The following is a 16954-nucleotide window of genomic DNA, read 5'->3' as shown; positions in this document are numbered from 1 at the left end:
ATAACAATCCACGACAAGTTAAAATTTAAGACTCATACAGACAACATATGTAAAAAAGATCAACCAAAGACTTCACATACTAAGACAACTTCGTAAATTTGAAGTGAGTAAGAAAACAATGAAACTCGTCCACAACAGTTTAGTCTAAAGCCTTATGATATTTGGCCTTGTTGCTTTGTATGGGGGCCTTTCAATGAAAGAAAAAGTCAAAATGCGGTCAATAATTGAAAATGCAGGAAAGACAGTTTACAACATTAAAGACAGTGTTGCTAAAATATTTGAGCAACGGGTTGTGGACAAGACAATAAAAATAATAACTAACAAGAAGCACAAAATAAATATCAGCTTTTACCATCTGGGAGACGATATAAACAAATTCAAATTAGAACAAACAGATACAAGACAACATTCGTACCACAATCTATAATCTTAATTAATAAGTTATAATTATTTACTATCAATGTTATTGAGAAAGAGTGAGTGTGTATACATTTGAAGTCAATCTTAATTTCAATGCATTAAAAACATTTTGTTCGCTGTTGCATTAAATTGTAAAGATATCTGTGCGTTGTGAAGTAAATGTGTTATATGAGGATCATATTATTATAATATCCACACATTTCTATTAATGTTTATTATATTTGTTGAGTCACTAAAGATTTTCCATTTTATGAACAATAAAGATTCATTACTATTAAGAATTAATGACCAATTGGAATTTTGTTTTTTTCTATCTTCGGGCGCACAGGGTTGCGACTTGTATGATTGAAGTTGAAAGGCGAAGCAGAGGTACTTTAATTTTGAACACAACCTCCTTTTGCCAGATTGTTACCCAATTAAAGCTCTTTTTGCATTGGAGGAAGGGAACGTGATTAAGATCATTTGCCGCAAAAGCAAGAAAAATAATAAGTAACTGTTTGTAAACAAATCAAAGCCGGAGTGGCAGTCAATTTCATGTCGCCATACGAGGAATGAAAAGTGAATAACTGAAATGGAAAGGCTCTCAGATGTCGAAGTGTGTGATTTGGAGAGTTCGCAATACATCAAACCATGGCATGTTTCGTATTCTCAGGTACAAATTACAAATTGTAGCACCGATTACACTCTAACTCTACAAATGTCACATGCACAGCAAGCTGGACTCATCATCAGTCATACTAGATAGACTACTTCTATATCGCTTTATTTGGGGCAGGGTGTCCTCATTTGCAATCATCAATGTGTCATCGATAAAACTAAACGTAATAAGATTAAGAACATAATAAGATTGCTAGGTTTCAGATTCCAAGCAGTTTTCTTCTCCAAAACGGAGGGTGATTATTCCAGTCTCAACTAGGCAATTGTCTCCAAAAGATTCTAGAGTGATCCCGCCCCCCCCCCCCCCCAACCCCACCCCATACAATTTTGAAAATAAAATAAGGACATAGAAAATAACGAATTATTCCCAGGGTCCATTCCGTGTTAAATCTTACGCTGTAAAAAGGTGGGGGGGGGGGGGGGGGGGGAATGGATGGGACATTTTCCCTTGCATCGTTCTGTAAAAAGAAGACGGAATTTTTAAAAAAATAATTAAAAAGTGGCGGAACCAGGATTCGAACCCACAACGTCGATTCTGGTAAAACTTCCAGGGCAGACGACGAAACCATTCGGCCATGACACCCACTTCGAAGTCGACGCATTTTGTGTATATGTAGTAACAACTGATTTAATGTTGGTTAATTTTATGTTTTTATAGATATTTTATTAACTTTCCTTATTTCTATGTGCATTTGGAAACATTCCATATTCTGGAATGTAGATAATTGTTTAAAAGAGCGGAGTTTCAAACATGTGTCTGGGGATAACGAATTTTTATTATCCCCAGACAGGTGTCTGGGAATAATGACAGCCTTAAATCTTAGTTTTTATTTATTTATTTATTTTTTGATTAGAAGATCTTCCCCTGATTTTGAATTATTTAAAAGGTAGAGGCTAGAGAGACCAAGATTTTGGTATCCCTACCCAAACTGGCCAGGGAGACCAAGATTTTAGCTTCCTATGGTAAAACCGTATATTTTCGTTTACGGAACTGTTTCTTTATGTTGAAGAGGCGAGTTGTTTTTTTCTTCTATTTATTTATAACTTGTTTGGTTTTGTTGCTGTCCTTGCTTTGGGGGGGGGGGGGGGGGGTGTTGCTTTTAAAAAAGAGACTTTGTAATAATATTATCCTGCCTCAGAAAAGTAAACGAAATATTGAAACCACGAGAAAATTGAAGAACAAAAAATGGAAACTAACTCAAAAAAAAAAAAAAAAAAAAAAGAAAGAACAAGAAAATAAAAATAACAAAACAACTCCACTCCATAACATAATGAAACAGTTCTATATATGAAAATACGGCTTTACTTTGGAAGACCAAAATCATGGTCTCCCTAGCAAAATTGAAAAATATTAGTTAAAAAATAAATCTAAATTAATTTTTGTGTTGGATGGCCAATGACCTACAATCTCTCTTCTGACTTTTCTTTGAAGGGGGTTGGGGGGGGGGGCATGATAATGATATTATCACAAGGCCTTAACAGATAATAAATGAATAAATAAATCGAGTACAACAGCAAATGCAACCGAACGCGTAATAGTTAAATAGAAGAAAGAAAAACAAAAAACTCTCCCCTCAATATAAAGAAACAATTCCATAAGCATACAGATTTACTCCAGGAAGCCAAAATCTTGATCTCCTTATCCAAAATGAGTCATTTTTGCTAGGGAGATCAAAACAAAACAATAAATAAACTACACCCAGAAAACAAAACAGACGAAATAACAACAACAAAAAATACCCCCCCCCCCCAAAAAAAAAAAAAAAAAAAAAAAAAAAACCTCCACTTCGCAACATAAAGACACAGTTCCAATGATGAAAAAAAGTCTGTTTTACGTCGGAAGACGAAAAAGTGGTCTCTCTAGCAAAAATTGAATATTATTTTTTTTTTTAATAATAAAGAAAAGAAAAGAAAAAGAGAAAACTAATTGATTTTGTATGTTTGACGGCCGATAATTTGCAATCTTTCTTCTGACTTTATTTTTTTTGGGGGGGGGGGGGGGGGGGGGGGGGGGAGAGGTCATGATACTACAAGGCTTAAATAAAAATTTAAAAAATAATAAAAAGCAAAAAAACAACAACAAAGATTAGCAAAAAAATACCCCAAAACAATCAAGCAATAAATAAATAGAAGTAAAAAAACTCACCTCTTAAACAGAAAGAAACAGTTACATAAACGAAAATATGGTTTTTCACTGGGAGACCAAAATCTTGGTCTTCCCAGACACTTCCTTTTTAAAAATCCTCTTTCTATATATATCAGAGTGAAAATAATCTGGTCCACACGTTTTATTGCTTTTTAGTGTCGCAGCTTTCTGATGTCACAGAAATCAATTGTTAATACCAAAAAAAAACTACATCAACTCTTTCTTATTTTATGTTTACGGGGCCTGCTGAATGTAAGGAGAAGATCTTCATTGACGACAATGAATCATTTAAATTAGCAGCCTAAGATGTTATGACTTTAAAACTAGTAAACAAGTTACAGACAATGTGGAACCAGTTCTCTTGAGGACTGTTTTCACATTTATTATTATTGTTATTATTATTATTATTATTATTATTATTATTATTATTATTATTATTATTATTATTATTATTATTATTATTATTATTATTATTATTATTATTATTATTATTATTATTATTATGTTTTTGTTGTTGTTGCTGTTATTATTATTAATCTTATTGTTATCATGGTTTTATAAACTCAGCCTACTTTTTTTTTTCTTGTTCCTCATAAACAATATTTGCATCCATGATATTATTTACCTCTTGGTAATATGATTTAATGATTTTCTATCAATTTCTCTTTGTTACTGTTTAATTTTTGCTTGATTTTCTTTTTCATAAATTTCAGCATGGAAAAAAGAAAAGCTATGATTGTATTTCAGAATATGAAGAGTAAGTCGTTTTAATGTCATTATTTCAATTTATTGTTTCTTTTTTTTTTTTAGGGTGCGAGGGTTAATCGTTAATGGTAGTGCAAACCCACATATTATTCAGATTGTATTAACGTTCACTCTTTTGTAAGAATAAAGAGATTAGCTGTGTTGAGAGACAGTAACCTCTCACCAAACCCACTGGTCACAATGCACAGTTGTCAATCCCAAAACAGAGGATATCACTCAGTCTCTCCTTACAACTGTCTACCTGGTATCAAGACTATGCCCAGCCCCCTCGCCTCCTATCTAATGGTCACAGATGACCACACAAACCCATACTGCACAGCTCAGCCCTCTTTTGTCTCTTATAAAGTGGTGACACACTACTGTAGCATTAAACTCTGCACACTCTTGATTCTTCAACCTGTCATGATTTCACCCATGATGAAATTAGATCATGAGATTTTGTTTGATTGATTTAATTTCTGGAATATGCCATTAAAAAAATAAAAAATTGTGATTAACCGAAGTTTGTTGCTGTTATCCAGGGACTTTCATTTAGAATTAATTCTGTTTCTTTGGAAATGTTGCAATTAACCGAGTTACGATTATCCAGAGTGGACTGTAGCAAATTTTACCTATGTACCAAATGTCCCTCTGCCATATCAAGCTAAGAAATAATTTATAAGGAGGAAATTTTCTTTTTGTAACATTATGGCCATACCCCAATATCAAAAAAAAAGGAAAACTGGATTTTCTATTGACCTACATGTTAGAAAAATATCATACATATGAGAATTGCATTGCATAAAGCATGTCTACTTTAATATTTTTGGTGTCATTTATGAATTACACTCCTAATATATATATATTTTTTTCTTCACCAGCGTTGTGATCCTTATTTACAACACAACAAGAAATACATTGGTCTTTGTAAAACAGTTCAGACCTGGTACGTTATTTATATTATTTAATATCTTAAAGACCAAGGATGTACGTCACTACTGATGAATAGACATTGGTGCCTGTTCATCAGTGAATGCATAATCCAAGTCCCTATTTGTCAGAACTAGATTACTCTTTGTAGTTACTTCTTAAATATCCAGATTAAAAATATCCTGTATTTTTTCCTTTTTACAGTCAGGTCTCTCTAATCCGGAATTCCACAATCTGAATGTCCTCATTATTTAGACAGTTCTCCTGGGAGCAGAATTTTTCTTCTTTATTTGTACACTGTAACCCGTAAATTCTTGATTCTGGATCTGGACACTTATTTTGGAACACACCATTACAATATAGAGGATTTATGTCTCTATAATTCGAATGTCACTGTGTCTAACACCGTCTTGCGGCCTTCTCTAGTTCAATGCTATCAACAAACAATTGAAAAATAATCCAATTTAAAACACTTTGTCACATCCAGTTAAGGTAAGGTCTATCAAATCCAATCATAAGCATATAGCCCCACCTCCTCAGTCAACATAAAGATGCAGTGTAGGTGCAATAATCGACAGGCATCAATTATGTGTGCCAGGTCAGTTTACACAATCCTATAGACCGCCACTTGATATTGATGTCATTGGGTATAAAAAAACTTGTTTTCAATGAAGGTAAAGATAAGCCATTGATGGACATCTGATCTTGCTGCCATTTGATGCTCCTGCTTTTCAGTCGTCCTTAACAATTATGAATATTTTTTCATTTGCCTCAATTTTTCATCAAGGAAAAGCGCTATTCTATAAGTTATATGTCTTGTATTTTCTCAACAACTCCAACATGGCAGCTCCTTCAGCAAAGAGAACAATTAACGAAATTGACTCAGTAATCAAGTGCAGTGAAAAGCTGTTTCATGTAATGAAAAAAAAAAAAACCAGCAACCATCTTTTTTGAAAAACAAAAGAAATTAACACTAAACACGTGTGAAAATTTATAGTAATTTTTTTTAAAAATCACTTTATAATAAACCACACTTTGACCAATTTTGAAAGCAGTATAGTTTCATTTTGTCTGTTGCAAGGATAAGCTTTGTTTACACTGCATGAGGTCAAAACTACAGATGCCACTGTTATCCAGACAAAATGTTGAGAATGGAAGTGTACAGATTGTGGTGGCTATATTTAATTATTTATTTTTATTTTTTCTCAATAGTTAAATAGCTCTCTAAAGTTTCATGGAAATTTATAATAAAAGAAACGGTTAACGAGAAGGCACCAAAGACATGTTTCTTTCTTTTCTCCTAGCTATATACCTTCATAACTGTGAAACGACCCATGTGAATTCTAAAGATGCCATTGACACAGTCAGTTACCCTGCAAGTCTAGGTATGACTGTCGAGTTATGCTCTGGAATTGTCGACAAAGTTAAATCTCTTCAAGAAATTGCACAAGCTGAAGTTTTGGAGGAATGTGGTTACAATGCACCTTTGGATAATTTTAAATATATAACCAGTTACAGGTTTGTTGGGTCAATGGATTTGGAAATTTTATTTAAGATTTTTTGTTTTAATTTACATTCACATCTGTCGGCAGTTTGTAAAAATTTTGACTCAAGCCTCAAAATAGAAATGGAAAAATTGCAATCTCAGTGAAGTGAAGGCAGTTGGGAAGAAATGCTCAAAAATGTTCAAACATTCTTTGGTTCAGGGTAAATGAATTAAGAGTTACGGGGTGGCAACCATTATTGCTGTCTTTTCTTCCTTATGCCCGCTCCATATTGTTTTCTGTACTTTTCCTAGAATGACACTGCCCTGAATTTGCCCTAGCCTCAGCTGAGATGTTCTACAAAGAGGGAAATGTTCAATTGTATGCTCTCTTTTTATTATCATTTGGTAGATGATTTTTCCCCTTGGAAATCATCCTCTTCTTTTTACCTATTTATAGTGATTCTTTTATAAAGTAGGGTTGATGGTTAATATTGTTCTATACAGCCAATGTTATATTATATAATCGAGCACAGAATTACTGGCAAATCTAACAATTATAAAACTATATTTTACAGATTGATATATGAGTAACTTGCTAACCTTTCTTAAAGAATGAGTAATTCTATCACTGGTTTACTCGAATGAATATAAGAAAATCTGCTGGAGCGTAATGCTGAATCCTTAATTTGACCTTCGACTTTGAGAATCACCTAGCCCCCCCCCCCCCCTCCCTCTACCCCCTCCCCCATCCCATCAAAAATCTTTAAAATTTGGCCACCCTACCGGACCAATCAAAGTTGATGACCCAAAAGATTCGTCTCGATCTATCTTAAAAGATTTGTCTCGATCTATTTGAATTTCCACACTACAGTAGTATGATGGTAAAAATAGATGAGTGCATGTTTGTAATAGATTTTATTTCTCCACAAATAAAGCAGTTTCTCCAAAAATAAACTAAAGGCCACTGATGTCACTATACACATAAAGAATTATCTCCCTTCTTTTGTAAAAAAAAAATATTTTGTAAGCCTTGAACTATAAAATGTACGGTAATTAAACATTAAAATTATAATTTAAAAAAAAAAGAATATAAATCGTTATCTAAATTTACAATTTAATTAGCATTCTTTAAATTATTTTAAAATCTTTATAATTTCTAACATTGTCTTCATTCAATTTTTTAAAATTTTATAATCAGGTAAAAGGTGGTGTCTGCATGATCTTATGTTAGAGCATATAAACAGTGTGTCTGTGCCCTCTCAGTCTTGAGAAATTGTGTCTACTTTCGCTAGGGCATTATGATAAGTCATTTGACATTGGGACTCACTATCTGACCGCTTTATTGTTAAATTCATTAGCTGCACCTACATAATATGACCGATTTTGATGGTTGATGGCAAGACATTTCTCGATCTATATTTATTTCCACAATACAAAACTATAGCCTAATAAGTAAAATAGATGAGTGCCTGTTATTAATAGCCTTTATTTCTCTGCAAAAATTGCGGGATCTGCTCCAGATTGAAGTGTTGTTCAGACCAGACACACTTATGGATTGGGCTTGGGATTTCCTTTGATATCTGTTCGAATTTTGTCTTTATTTTATTTCCCCTAGATATATGTAACTGTAATCGTAGCTAAACTCTTTATATTTCATTTTTTTAAAATTCTTTTATTTTCACAGGTACTGATATGACTTAGATGTGAAGAAATGTTGTATAGGTCCTGTATCTAAAAAAAAAAATAACTGAAAATTGTAGTTTGCATATATAGGATCTACTGAACAAATTGATACAATTTTTAATTCAAACATACAATAAAATCTATTAAATTCATGATGAGACTATTGTCTGTCTTTACTAAAGATCCCGCATTGCAACTGTGTCATTGAATAGTTTCAGTCTAAGCAGAGTTTATAAAATAAAGGACATATGAATAGTATTTAAAAAAGACAATAAATAAAAACTGCCATGTATTAGCAGTAGCAAAGAGGGGGGGGGGGGGGGGGGGGGGGATCTACATCAAGAATTCTTTTCTGTATCCAATTTTCGATCTTTTGTGTTCAGATATTTCAACTTAGATATTATTACTGTGGGGGGTAAGTTTGTTATTTTGAAAAATGAATAATTTCTTCAGAGTAATAAGGCCCATTCGTTGAGTAGGACATCAGCCTAGTGCAAAGCACTTTACACCAGATTTGATAGACCCATTTACCATAAAACTGCTGTAGGATTCTAAACGGATTTTTATTTTTCTTGTGAGTCAAAAGCTGAACCAATTTAGGCTCTTGGAATCCTCAAACTAAAGCTAAGTTCTGATATGATCTAAAAGCTTAGCAAGTGCTGTAAAAAATCTTAGTGTACTGTTGTTTGTCACGTGTCAGAGCTGAGTTATCATAATAATTTTATTCAATTTATTATGAAGACGATATAAACTATTTACTTTTTCTTTTACTCTTAACAGACAAAGTTTTTTGTCAGGTGCAAAGTCAACCCTTTTCTTTGTAGAAGTTTCTGACTCGATGCGTGTTGGACAAGGAGGGGGATTGGCTGAAGAGGGCGAAATGATTGAAGTCATGGAATTATCTCAAGAAGCAGCTAAGGACATAATGATGAATGAGAACATCAACAGAGACATGGCTCTTGTCTTTGCCCTCCAATGGTTTTTTTCATCAGAGTGTGCTAAAGTTTAGTTTTAAAAGAAGGTTTATGGTTTCAGAGTTCATGACACTGATTCTGGTTATGATACTGTGCATGTTGCCTTTAAGCATTGTTATTTGGAGGAAGCTGAAGCATGCTTTATTCTGTTAGCGCTTGAAATAGACATAATCCAAAGATTTCCATGAATAAAATTACATCATTGCTTTTCCTTTGTTGGTCAGATCATTTTGCAAAACCATTGTCACTCGTCATTACAATTTATTTTTGTTTGTTTGTTTTAATCCCCCCCCCCTCCCCATCCAATTCAAAAAATTATTGTTTCATTTAAATTTTTTGTATTTCACCATGGTAAAAATGAAATAAAAACACTCAATGTGAAAAAAAAAGCACGAAATGACCAACAAGTAAGGTGAAGGTGAACAAGGCGACTTAATTTTTATGATTCAAGGAAGGAAAGGACTCAAACATCTGAAAGGATAAGATATTGGATAAGAAGTTATACAAAACATGGACTAAATTGTCATGAGGGAGAAGGTTGCTGTGGGAAGGTCGAGGGTCTGTCTTTATTTTGTTTAAAATAATTTCGCTTGTGAGTTTGCTTGGGATTTGAAATAATATTCTTCTGCGCAGCTTTTGTAATTGCCTCGAAGTTAGTTTGAGATATGAGGCCAGTTTATGTCTAAAATACAGTTGAGAATGGATATATTTTTACATTTTTGTGCATTTGCATATATATATATATATATATATATATATTATATATATATATATATATTATATATATATATATATATATATATATATATATATATATATATATATATATATATATATATATATGTATACATTTTCGCCATAGATTCTCAGCTTTGTGTTTATACATTTTTATGCATGCCGCGTCTGTAAACGAATTTCCATTTTTTGGGATGAATAAAGTATATATTATTATCATTATTATTATTATTATTATTATTATTATTATTATTATTATTATTATTATTATTATTATTATTATTATTATTATTATTATTATTATTATTATCATTATTATTATTATTATTATTATTATTATTATTATTATTATTATTATTATTATTATATTATTATTATTATGATTATTATTGTTATTATTATTATTACTATTATTATTATTATCGACATTGTTGGAACCGTTGTAAAATGTTAATATAAGCGTGATGTCTTTATATTCAGTCGTTCCAAAAAATGAAAGTGAGACTAATGAGAAAATGCTAGATAATAACAAGGGGAGTCATCTTGATGAGTTGGTGTCCTTTAAAAGGGCCGACTTTGAAATTTATCATGGTTCACTTTATTTGACTTTAAGAAGTCTGTTATTGTGGTCTGTTTATGAAGGCCAAGAATAATTTTATGGACCCTTTCATCAAATATGAAAGCTGTGCAAAAGAGTGGAGGGTCTTGATAGCGACTATAGTGGCATGTCCGGGAACTGGTTCCGATGATGCACTATCCTCATCTGACACCACGTCAGGAACAATGGTGTCTTCTAAAACTTATCTATTGTCGAGTGGTATCGAGACTGAGCACCAGTAATTGTGGCATTGACCTTGCCGATAATATCAAGATCGGGAAGTTGAGCATATAAGAGTAATTGAGAAAGAGTTGAGTTTACTTTTTAGATTTTTTTTTTGGATTTTTTTTTTTTTTTTGGGGGGGGGGGGGGGGGGGGGTTCTACAGGTCTCTCATTTACTGACAAGCAGTCCTGGTTTCAGACTGAGATTGGACGGGTAGCTTTCAAAGACTGATAAACAGTCCCGCATGGTGGGGAACATTTCACGTTAGCCTTTATATTGAAAGTCAAGTAATATTGATATTGGGAATTTCCAGTTCCAAAATATGTTGACACATCCCGGAACTAGACTTGACTGCTGACATCATGGTTCTGATTAATGGCACAGGATGTCATTAGACAATAATCTCTTATTTACTGATATTCAGTCTTGGTTTCAGACAGGATTGGAAGGACAGCTTGCAAAGACAGATAACTAGTCACAAATATAGTGGGTGACTTTATGTCGAAAGTCAAGTAATATTGATATTGGAATTTCCATTTCTGGTATCAGAACCGAGAAATGCTGACACATCCCGGGACTAGACTTGACTGCTGACATCACGGTTCTGATTAATTAGAATTCATGGGATGTCATTGGACAATAATCTCTCATTTTCTCTGACTATTATTTTACATAACATCGGGATACATCTGCATTTTCATTGGCTGTTGTGTTTAACTTCACTCAGGATATCATGACTGTAGGTATATAAATTGTATTATTTTTTTTTCAGACAAATTATTGCTAGTACCAATGGATTGCAATTTCGATATAACCATCTTGTGGTAAATTTATGTCAATATAGACAATCTATATTTACTAATGTAATATTGAAAAAAAACAGGGACTTTGATGCCATGTCGATATAAGCGTGGTGTTGAAAGCATTGTCAATATATCCGCTCTGCACTGTACATGAATTGTTTTCAGGCTTTGCAACAGCTCTGTGGATGATGGCATTTTGGTCGCCAGATACTGTCTTGTAATAAAGTGTGTCTGAAGCCAAAGTTACCTGCTTAAAAGCTTGTAATATACATAATAGCAACAAGTTGGTAAGAGCAAATTACTTTGCTTTATTTAGAATCATGATTAATGCAGGGTAGCATGCTTAAAAGCAGTACGGACTGTTGTAGTTTCATCGTCTCAAGGAGATTTGTTTAAAATTTAACCTTTGTGCTGAATACATCGGAGTCTGAGAATGATGTAGATATTCTTAGATTTGAATAATGTTATAATGAACAAATGTCAATAACAATTTGATTCACCATTGCATATTAAAGGGTAACTAATCTTTCTTAAGGCAAATAAGCAAAACTTCCTGAGGCAAGGTTCAAGTCTAAGTTGCCCAGAATGTAGTGCTATGCCTTCTCATTCACGAGAGATCTATCATTATGAAAACTCTTGTGAAGTAAATAAAACGTATAATCAATGAACTAGACATACCAGAAATAATATTTTCAATGAGATCTGAAAAAGTATGTCTGAAACAGTAAGTACCAGTCAAAGCAAGAAAGAAAATACGAAAAAAAAATATTACAAAAAATTTGTCTTCCTCAAAGTGTCTGCATGATTGACAATGTTTGTAATATTCTGGCCCCCAGTGATATGTCATTGGGCAAGACACTTTACATACATCACCCTCACAGCTGTAAAATTGCACGTTCCCCTGAAATCAGTAATTCCTGATATTAGCTATTACACCATAGCTATTATTCTTTTTCCTTTATACAATTTTTACTTCAAACCTGTTAAGTTAAACCGTATACTGACAGACTTTCATAAATGCAATAGATTTAATAAAGTTTTTGGACTAATTCTCATACAGTAGAGTCCAAATAAAATTAAATATGCTTTGGATAGAATCTCATCTAAAATTAGTTTTTCATCTAGTCCCATTTTTTTTTTCTTATTTAAGCCAGCTAATCAAAGTCTTGTTTAAATTAACACGAATCAGTCTTGGTCCAGTTAAAATAAACCGTTCTCTGCCAATGTTGCCTTCTTTTCCAACCTCTATGTGTCCACCTTGATTTCAATCATTTGCACACACTCACATCTGGGTGGGGATCCTGACCTCCCATAGTGGGCAGGGAGGTACATACTGTGTCTTCTATCCCCTTATATCTGTTTTCCAACATGCTTTCTGTCTTTGTCTTGGAATGAGATTACTTGGTTTTGTCCTGGCCCTGGCCGGAGTCCTAGCTGGGAGGGAAACAGTCAAATGCACAGTTATTGTTTTGGGAGATGATATTTTTTTCCTTGTAAATCATCTCTCTGTTATGTATTATTATATTTGTTATTTTGAATTTATAATGTATGCATTTGAGTGTGTTCCTCTTTGTTGGATTTTGTTCTTGTGTCCGGATGAGACTTATAGGTGATCTCAAACTAAGTACATTGATAGTGTGCTCTTGGAATTTACATCTGATCCCTATTTGTTCCCAGTTCCCTTATGTCTTACTTTTTCTTGGGTGCTTTATTTGTAATTCTAGAACTTTTTACTATCCCATTTTCTTCCTTTTTACTGGCGCTGATATAACCTAAATGTGTTGCAAGCGCCGTAAAACCCTTAAAAACAAACAAACAAACAAACAAACACACTCACATGCGAGGCTGATGCAACAGCCATAGTCTACAAATACCTGCCTGACAAGATATGCGTTCAAGGGTGGAGTTTGAAGAGGTGATTAGAAGGCAAAAGATCAGCTTACTGTTCTTGATGCCTGAAACATGATTAGTACAAATTACAACTTCTCATCATTGGCAAGGTTGCTAAATCATGGTGATTTGCCCTTAAGGTAACTTTTTTTCTGGTCTAAAGGAGTTTACCTTAAGCGATCTCCATTGTATATGTCTTACAGGATGCAACTTCTCATTTAATACAGACATTAAAAAAAAAAATTAGAGATTGTTGATTTTCCTTGATGAATAATCTCATCAATTATACATATTAATAAGTATTGGGCAATTGTGATTGTAATGTTTTTTTAAAATAAAATTTTATACATTAACCTGGTAATGTTATTATTCTTTTCAATCAAATTTCTCCCTGTCTCTGACTAATTCATTGAGGACAACACCAGATAATCTCGACTTGCTCAACAAGTTTAAAAATCAACGATAACGAAATAAAGGCCTCATATTAATATTACCATGGGGTTAACACATGAAAGGCGCTTGATTGACCAGTTGGGAGGATGACATGATGAATAAAGTTTCAACACCATACCTCCCCCCCCCCCCCTCTCACAATAAACAGAACGTTCTCCATTCCATCATCATCCATCACTTTCTGCCCCTTTCTATATACTTCCTCAATGGACAGGCCTCAATAATTTTCTCTTTATTAGTAATGAAAGTTGACACGGTAGACCATTAGATGTTATAATCTCTACAATTCTCCACTTTTTTTTTCTTCCTTTGTCAACCTCATTTAACATTGATTTCCTTTCCTAAAAGAGAACATTCGTCTTTCTCTTTTCTGACATGGTGACAATAATGAGTGAGAGATTTGAAATGTCTACTACAGCTGATGATACATGCTCATGTAAAAGTGGTTGGTTGGGGTCAAAATGATCAGCTTGTCATTCTAATCTTGTGAGTGATTTATAAGGATTAATACCCATAGTGGGCAGGGAGGTACATACTGTGTCTTCTATCCCCTTATATCTGTTTTCCAACATGCTTTCTGTCTTTGTCTTGGAATGAGATTACTTGGTTTTGTCTTGGCCCTGGCCGGAGTCCTAGCTGGGAGGGAAACAGTCAAATGCATAGATATTTTTTTGGGAGATGATATTTTTTCCTTGTAAATCATCTCTCTGTCATGTATTATTATATTTATTTTTAATGTATAATGTAGGCATTTGAGTGTATTCCTCCTTGTTGGATTTTGTGCTTGTGTCCGGATGAGACTTATAGGTGATCTCAAACTAAGTACATTGGTGGTATGCTCTTGGAATCTACATCTGATCCCTATTTGTTCCTAGTTCCCCCTTTGTCTTACTTTCTCTTGGTTTCTTTAATTGTAATTCTAGAACTTTTTACTATCCCATTTTCTTCCTTTTTACTGGCGCTGATATGACCTTAATGTGTTGCAAGCGCCGTAAAACACTTAAAAACAAACAAACATAAGGATTAATAAAGTATCTCGTCTGCAACTTTGAATTATTAAAAAGAGATCCAAGCAAGAGGATCACACACAAAATCAAAACATTATACACTGCTGTCCTTTTAAAAGATAAACTGCATTAAGGTAAACTCGCTTAAAATATACTCTTGAGGCTGGTCCCCGATTTTCTGCTCTAAACATTCGTAATTTATGTTTAAGATAAACTCCATCCCTGAGTAGTCCGGATAAGATAAACTTGTCAAATTGGATTTAAATAACTGGGATGTACAGGTAGTCTCTCAATCTTCCCTGTCAGTCGACATATTGTCCGTAGAATGAGTTTATTCTCTTTGGGATCGATGTTGATATTTTTGAAGGATGCAAAAATATCAACATCGATCCCAAAGGGAATGAAATCATTCTACGGACAATATGCCGACTGACGACGTGGATGGAAGCTGTTCCCCTTGAGTTTTGGATAAAATAAACTTTCTGGTCCTAGGGAGTTTATCTTAAGCGGACTGCAGTGTATTTTACTTAGGCTCATGGAGCATAGGCCAGTTACCACAGCACGCAATTGCCCTGCCTCTACCTTGGGCTGTCTTTACCAAATCTTAAGAATATAAAGCACCTAGAGCCTGATGAAATCGCTGTAATGCTCTATACAAATGCCATTTATTATTATTATATTCTTCTCAAGTGGATCTCATCCTATTTGTATCTGCACTAAAGGCAATGCTCGAGGTTTTTCTTTGTTTTCTTATATTGTTTAGATGAAATTAAATTAACATAGATGTTCAGTTGACATGAATGATATATAATCTTCACTCAAAAAAAAACAAAACAAAAACAAGAAATAAGAAACATTTGACTTTCTTCTCTGTGAAGGATCCCAGCTAGATATAATAAGCAAAAACGAAGCAAGTAAACTCATTCCAGAAAATTTGGACAGAGAGCAACATGGGACGAGGAAAGCATCTAGGGAAATATGTAGTAGAAGACATAACAAGAATGACCCACTTTTCCGGACCCACAATTGAGGCTCAAGTCCCTGTTTTTTTATAAATCTTTGAAAACATAATAGAAGTCCAAACTTAGCTGTTTTTCACCATAGTCAGTTTCATTAAAATATTAGATGTTTATTACATATACTTCATCACGTTACCATTTTCAGTATACAGTATAATTGTGATGAGGAAGAAACTGAGCAAGATAAATACCGACCTGCCAACCGTCCCAACTTTATCGGGCTAATACCGATTTGGCCAGGCTAAAAAAAAATCTGATCTTTTAAAAAAAATTGAAAAATAAGTATGTAATTTATTTATTTTCTGCTGACAATTCTTTTTGGATTACAAACTGGATGTCATCAAACTTCTACACTCGGTTTTCTTCTTTGTAGGTAAATGAATCTTGTTAATATTTGACATATTTGACTTATTGCTGTCCACCTCTTAGTCAACCGACGCCTCGGCAGCTTCTCTAATTCTATGGACGAAATCCCTCCATTGGTCTCTGTCCTTTGTGAGGGACTGAATGTCTGCAAGATCTTCTTCCGACCATAGCTCTTGATGGTTTATCGAGGCACTGCAAGTCACTGTTTAATATTGTGTGAATAATTGTTGTTGGTCTGCCCAAAATATTTGTTTTGACCTGATTATCTGAAGTATGCTTTCATGGCTTTGTTTGCTGGAATATTGTTGTCTCTTCTAAGTACGTGTCCAGATAGTCTCCATCATGTTTCTAATATTTGGGTTTAGAGTGGTGTTTCATTGCATTATTTGTGATTTGTCATTTGTTTGTAATTTTTGTACGATAACGGATGTTAAGCATGATTGTCATTGTTAGTTATTTTCTATGGAATGGGTCAAGTTTTTCTTCTTCGTTCCGAGTAATCGCCCATGTTCCACAGTTGTAAATGAGGACAGAGTTGACAAAGGACTTATAGATCTTGATCTTTGTTGCTATTTTGATTTTGTCCTTTCTTAACCATATTTGCTGTAATTTGTTAAGATTAAGAGCAATTGTAGAGTTGTAGAAGTTGATGTCGTCTGCATAAGCGATCTCAGATGGAAGTTTACTTTCAAGTGCTGTTTGTGGTATAGATAGTTGCTTTGTTAATCTCTTAGTGCATTTTCCATATAAACAATGATGAGGTGTGCTGATGTTGCTAAGGAATGAATTTTTGATTGAGGACCCTTGGATTCTTGTTTT

At 33.6% G+C, this 16954-nt stretch overlaps 1 protein-coding gene across 1 annotated transcript; it reads left to right on the top strand.

Annotated features, from left to right (window-relative positions):
- The first annotated feature begins 901 nt into the window (after positions 1–901).
- LOC144977941 (uridine diphosphate glucose pyrophosphatase NUDT14-like) lies at positions 902–9409 on the top strand. The gene is made up of 5 exons (XM_078923354.1): positions 902–1072; positions 3937–3980; positions 4849–4913; positions 6202–6415; positions 8847–9409. The coding sequence occupies exons 1-5, from the start codon at positions 992–994 to the stop codon at positions 9073–9075; spliced, it is 633 nt and encodes a 210-aa protein (XP_078779480.1). The 5' UTR covers positions 902–991; the 3' UTR covers positions 9076–9409.
- The last annotated feature ends 7545 nt before the right edge of the window (positions 9410–16954 follow it).

This window comes from Berghia stephanieae, chromosome 1 (assembly GCF_034508935.2).
Source record: "Berghia stephanieae isolate SIO BIC M18660-M18661 chromosome 1, UCSD_Bste_1.3, whole genome shotgun sequence".
In the NCBI taxonomy this organism is placed as follows: Eukaryota; Metazoa; Mollusca; class Gastropoda; order Nudibranchia; family Aeolidiidae; genus Berghia; species Berghia stephanieae.
The sequence above is the reverse complement of the archived record's forward strand: the minus strand, read 5'-3'. Positions and strand labels throughout refer to the sequence as shown.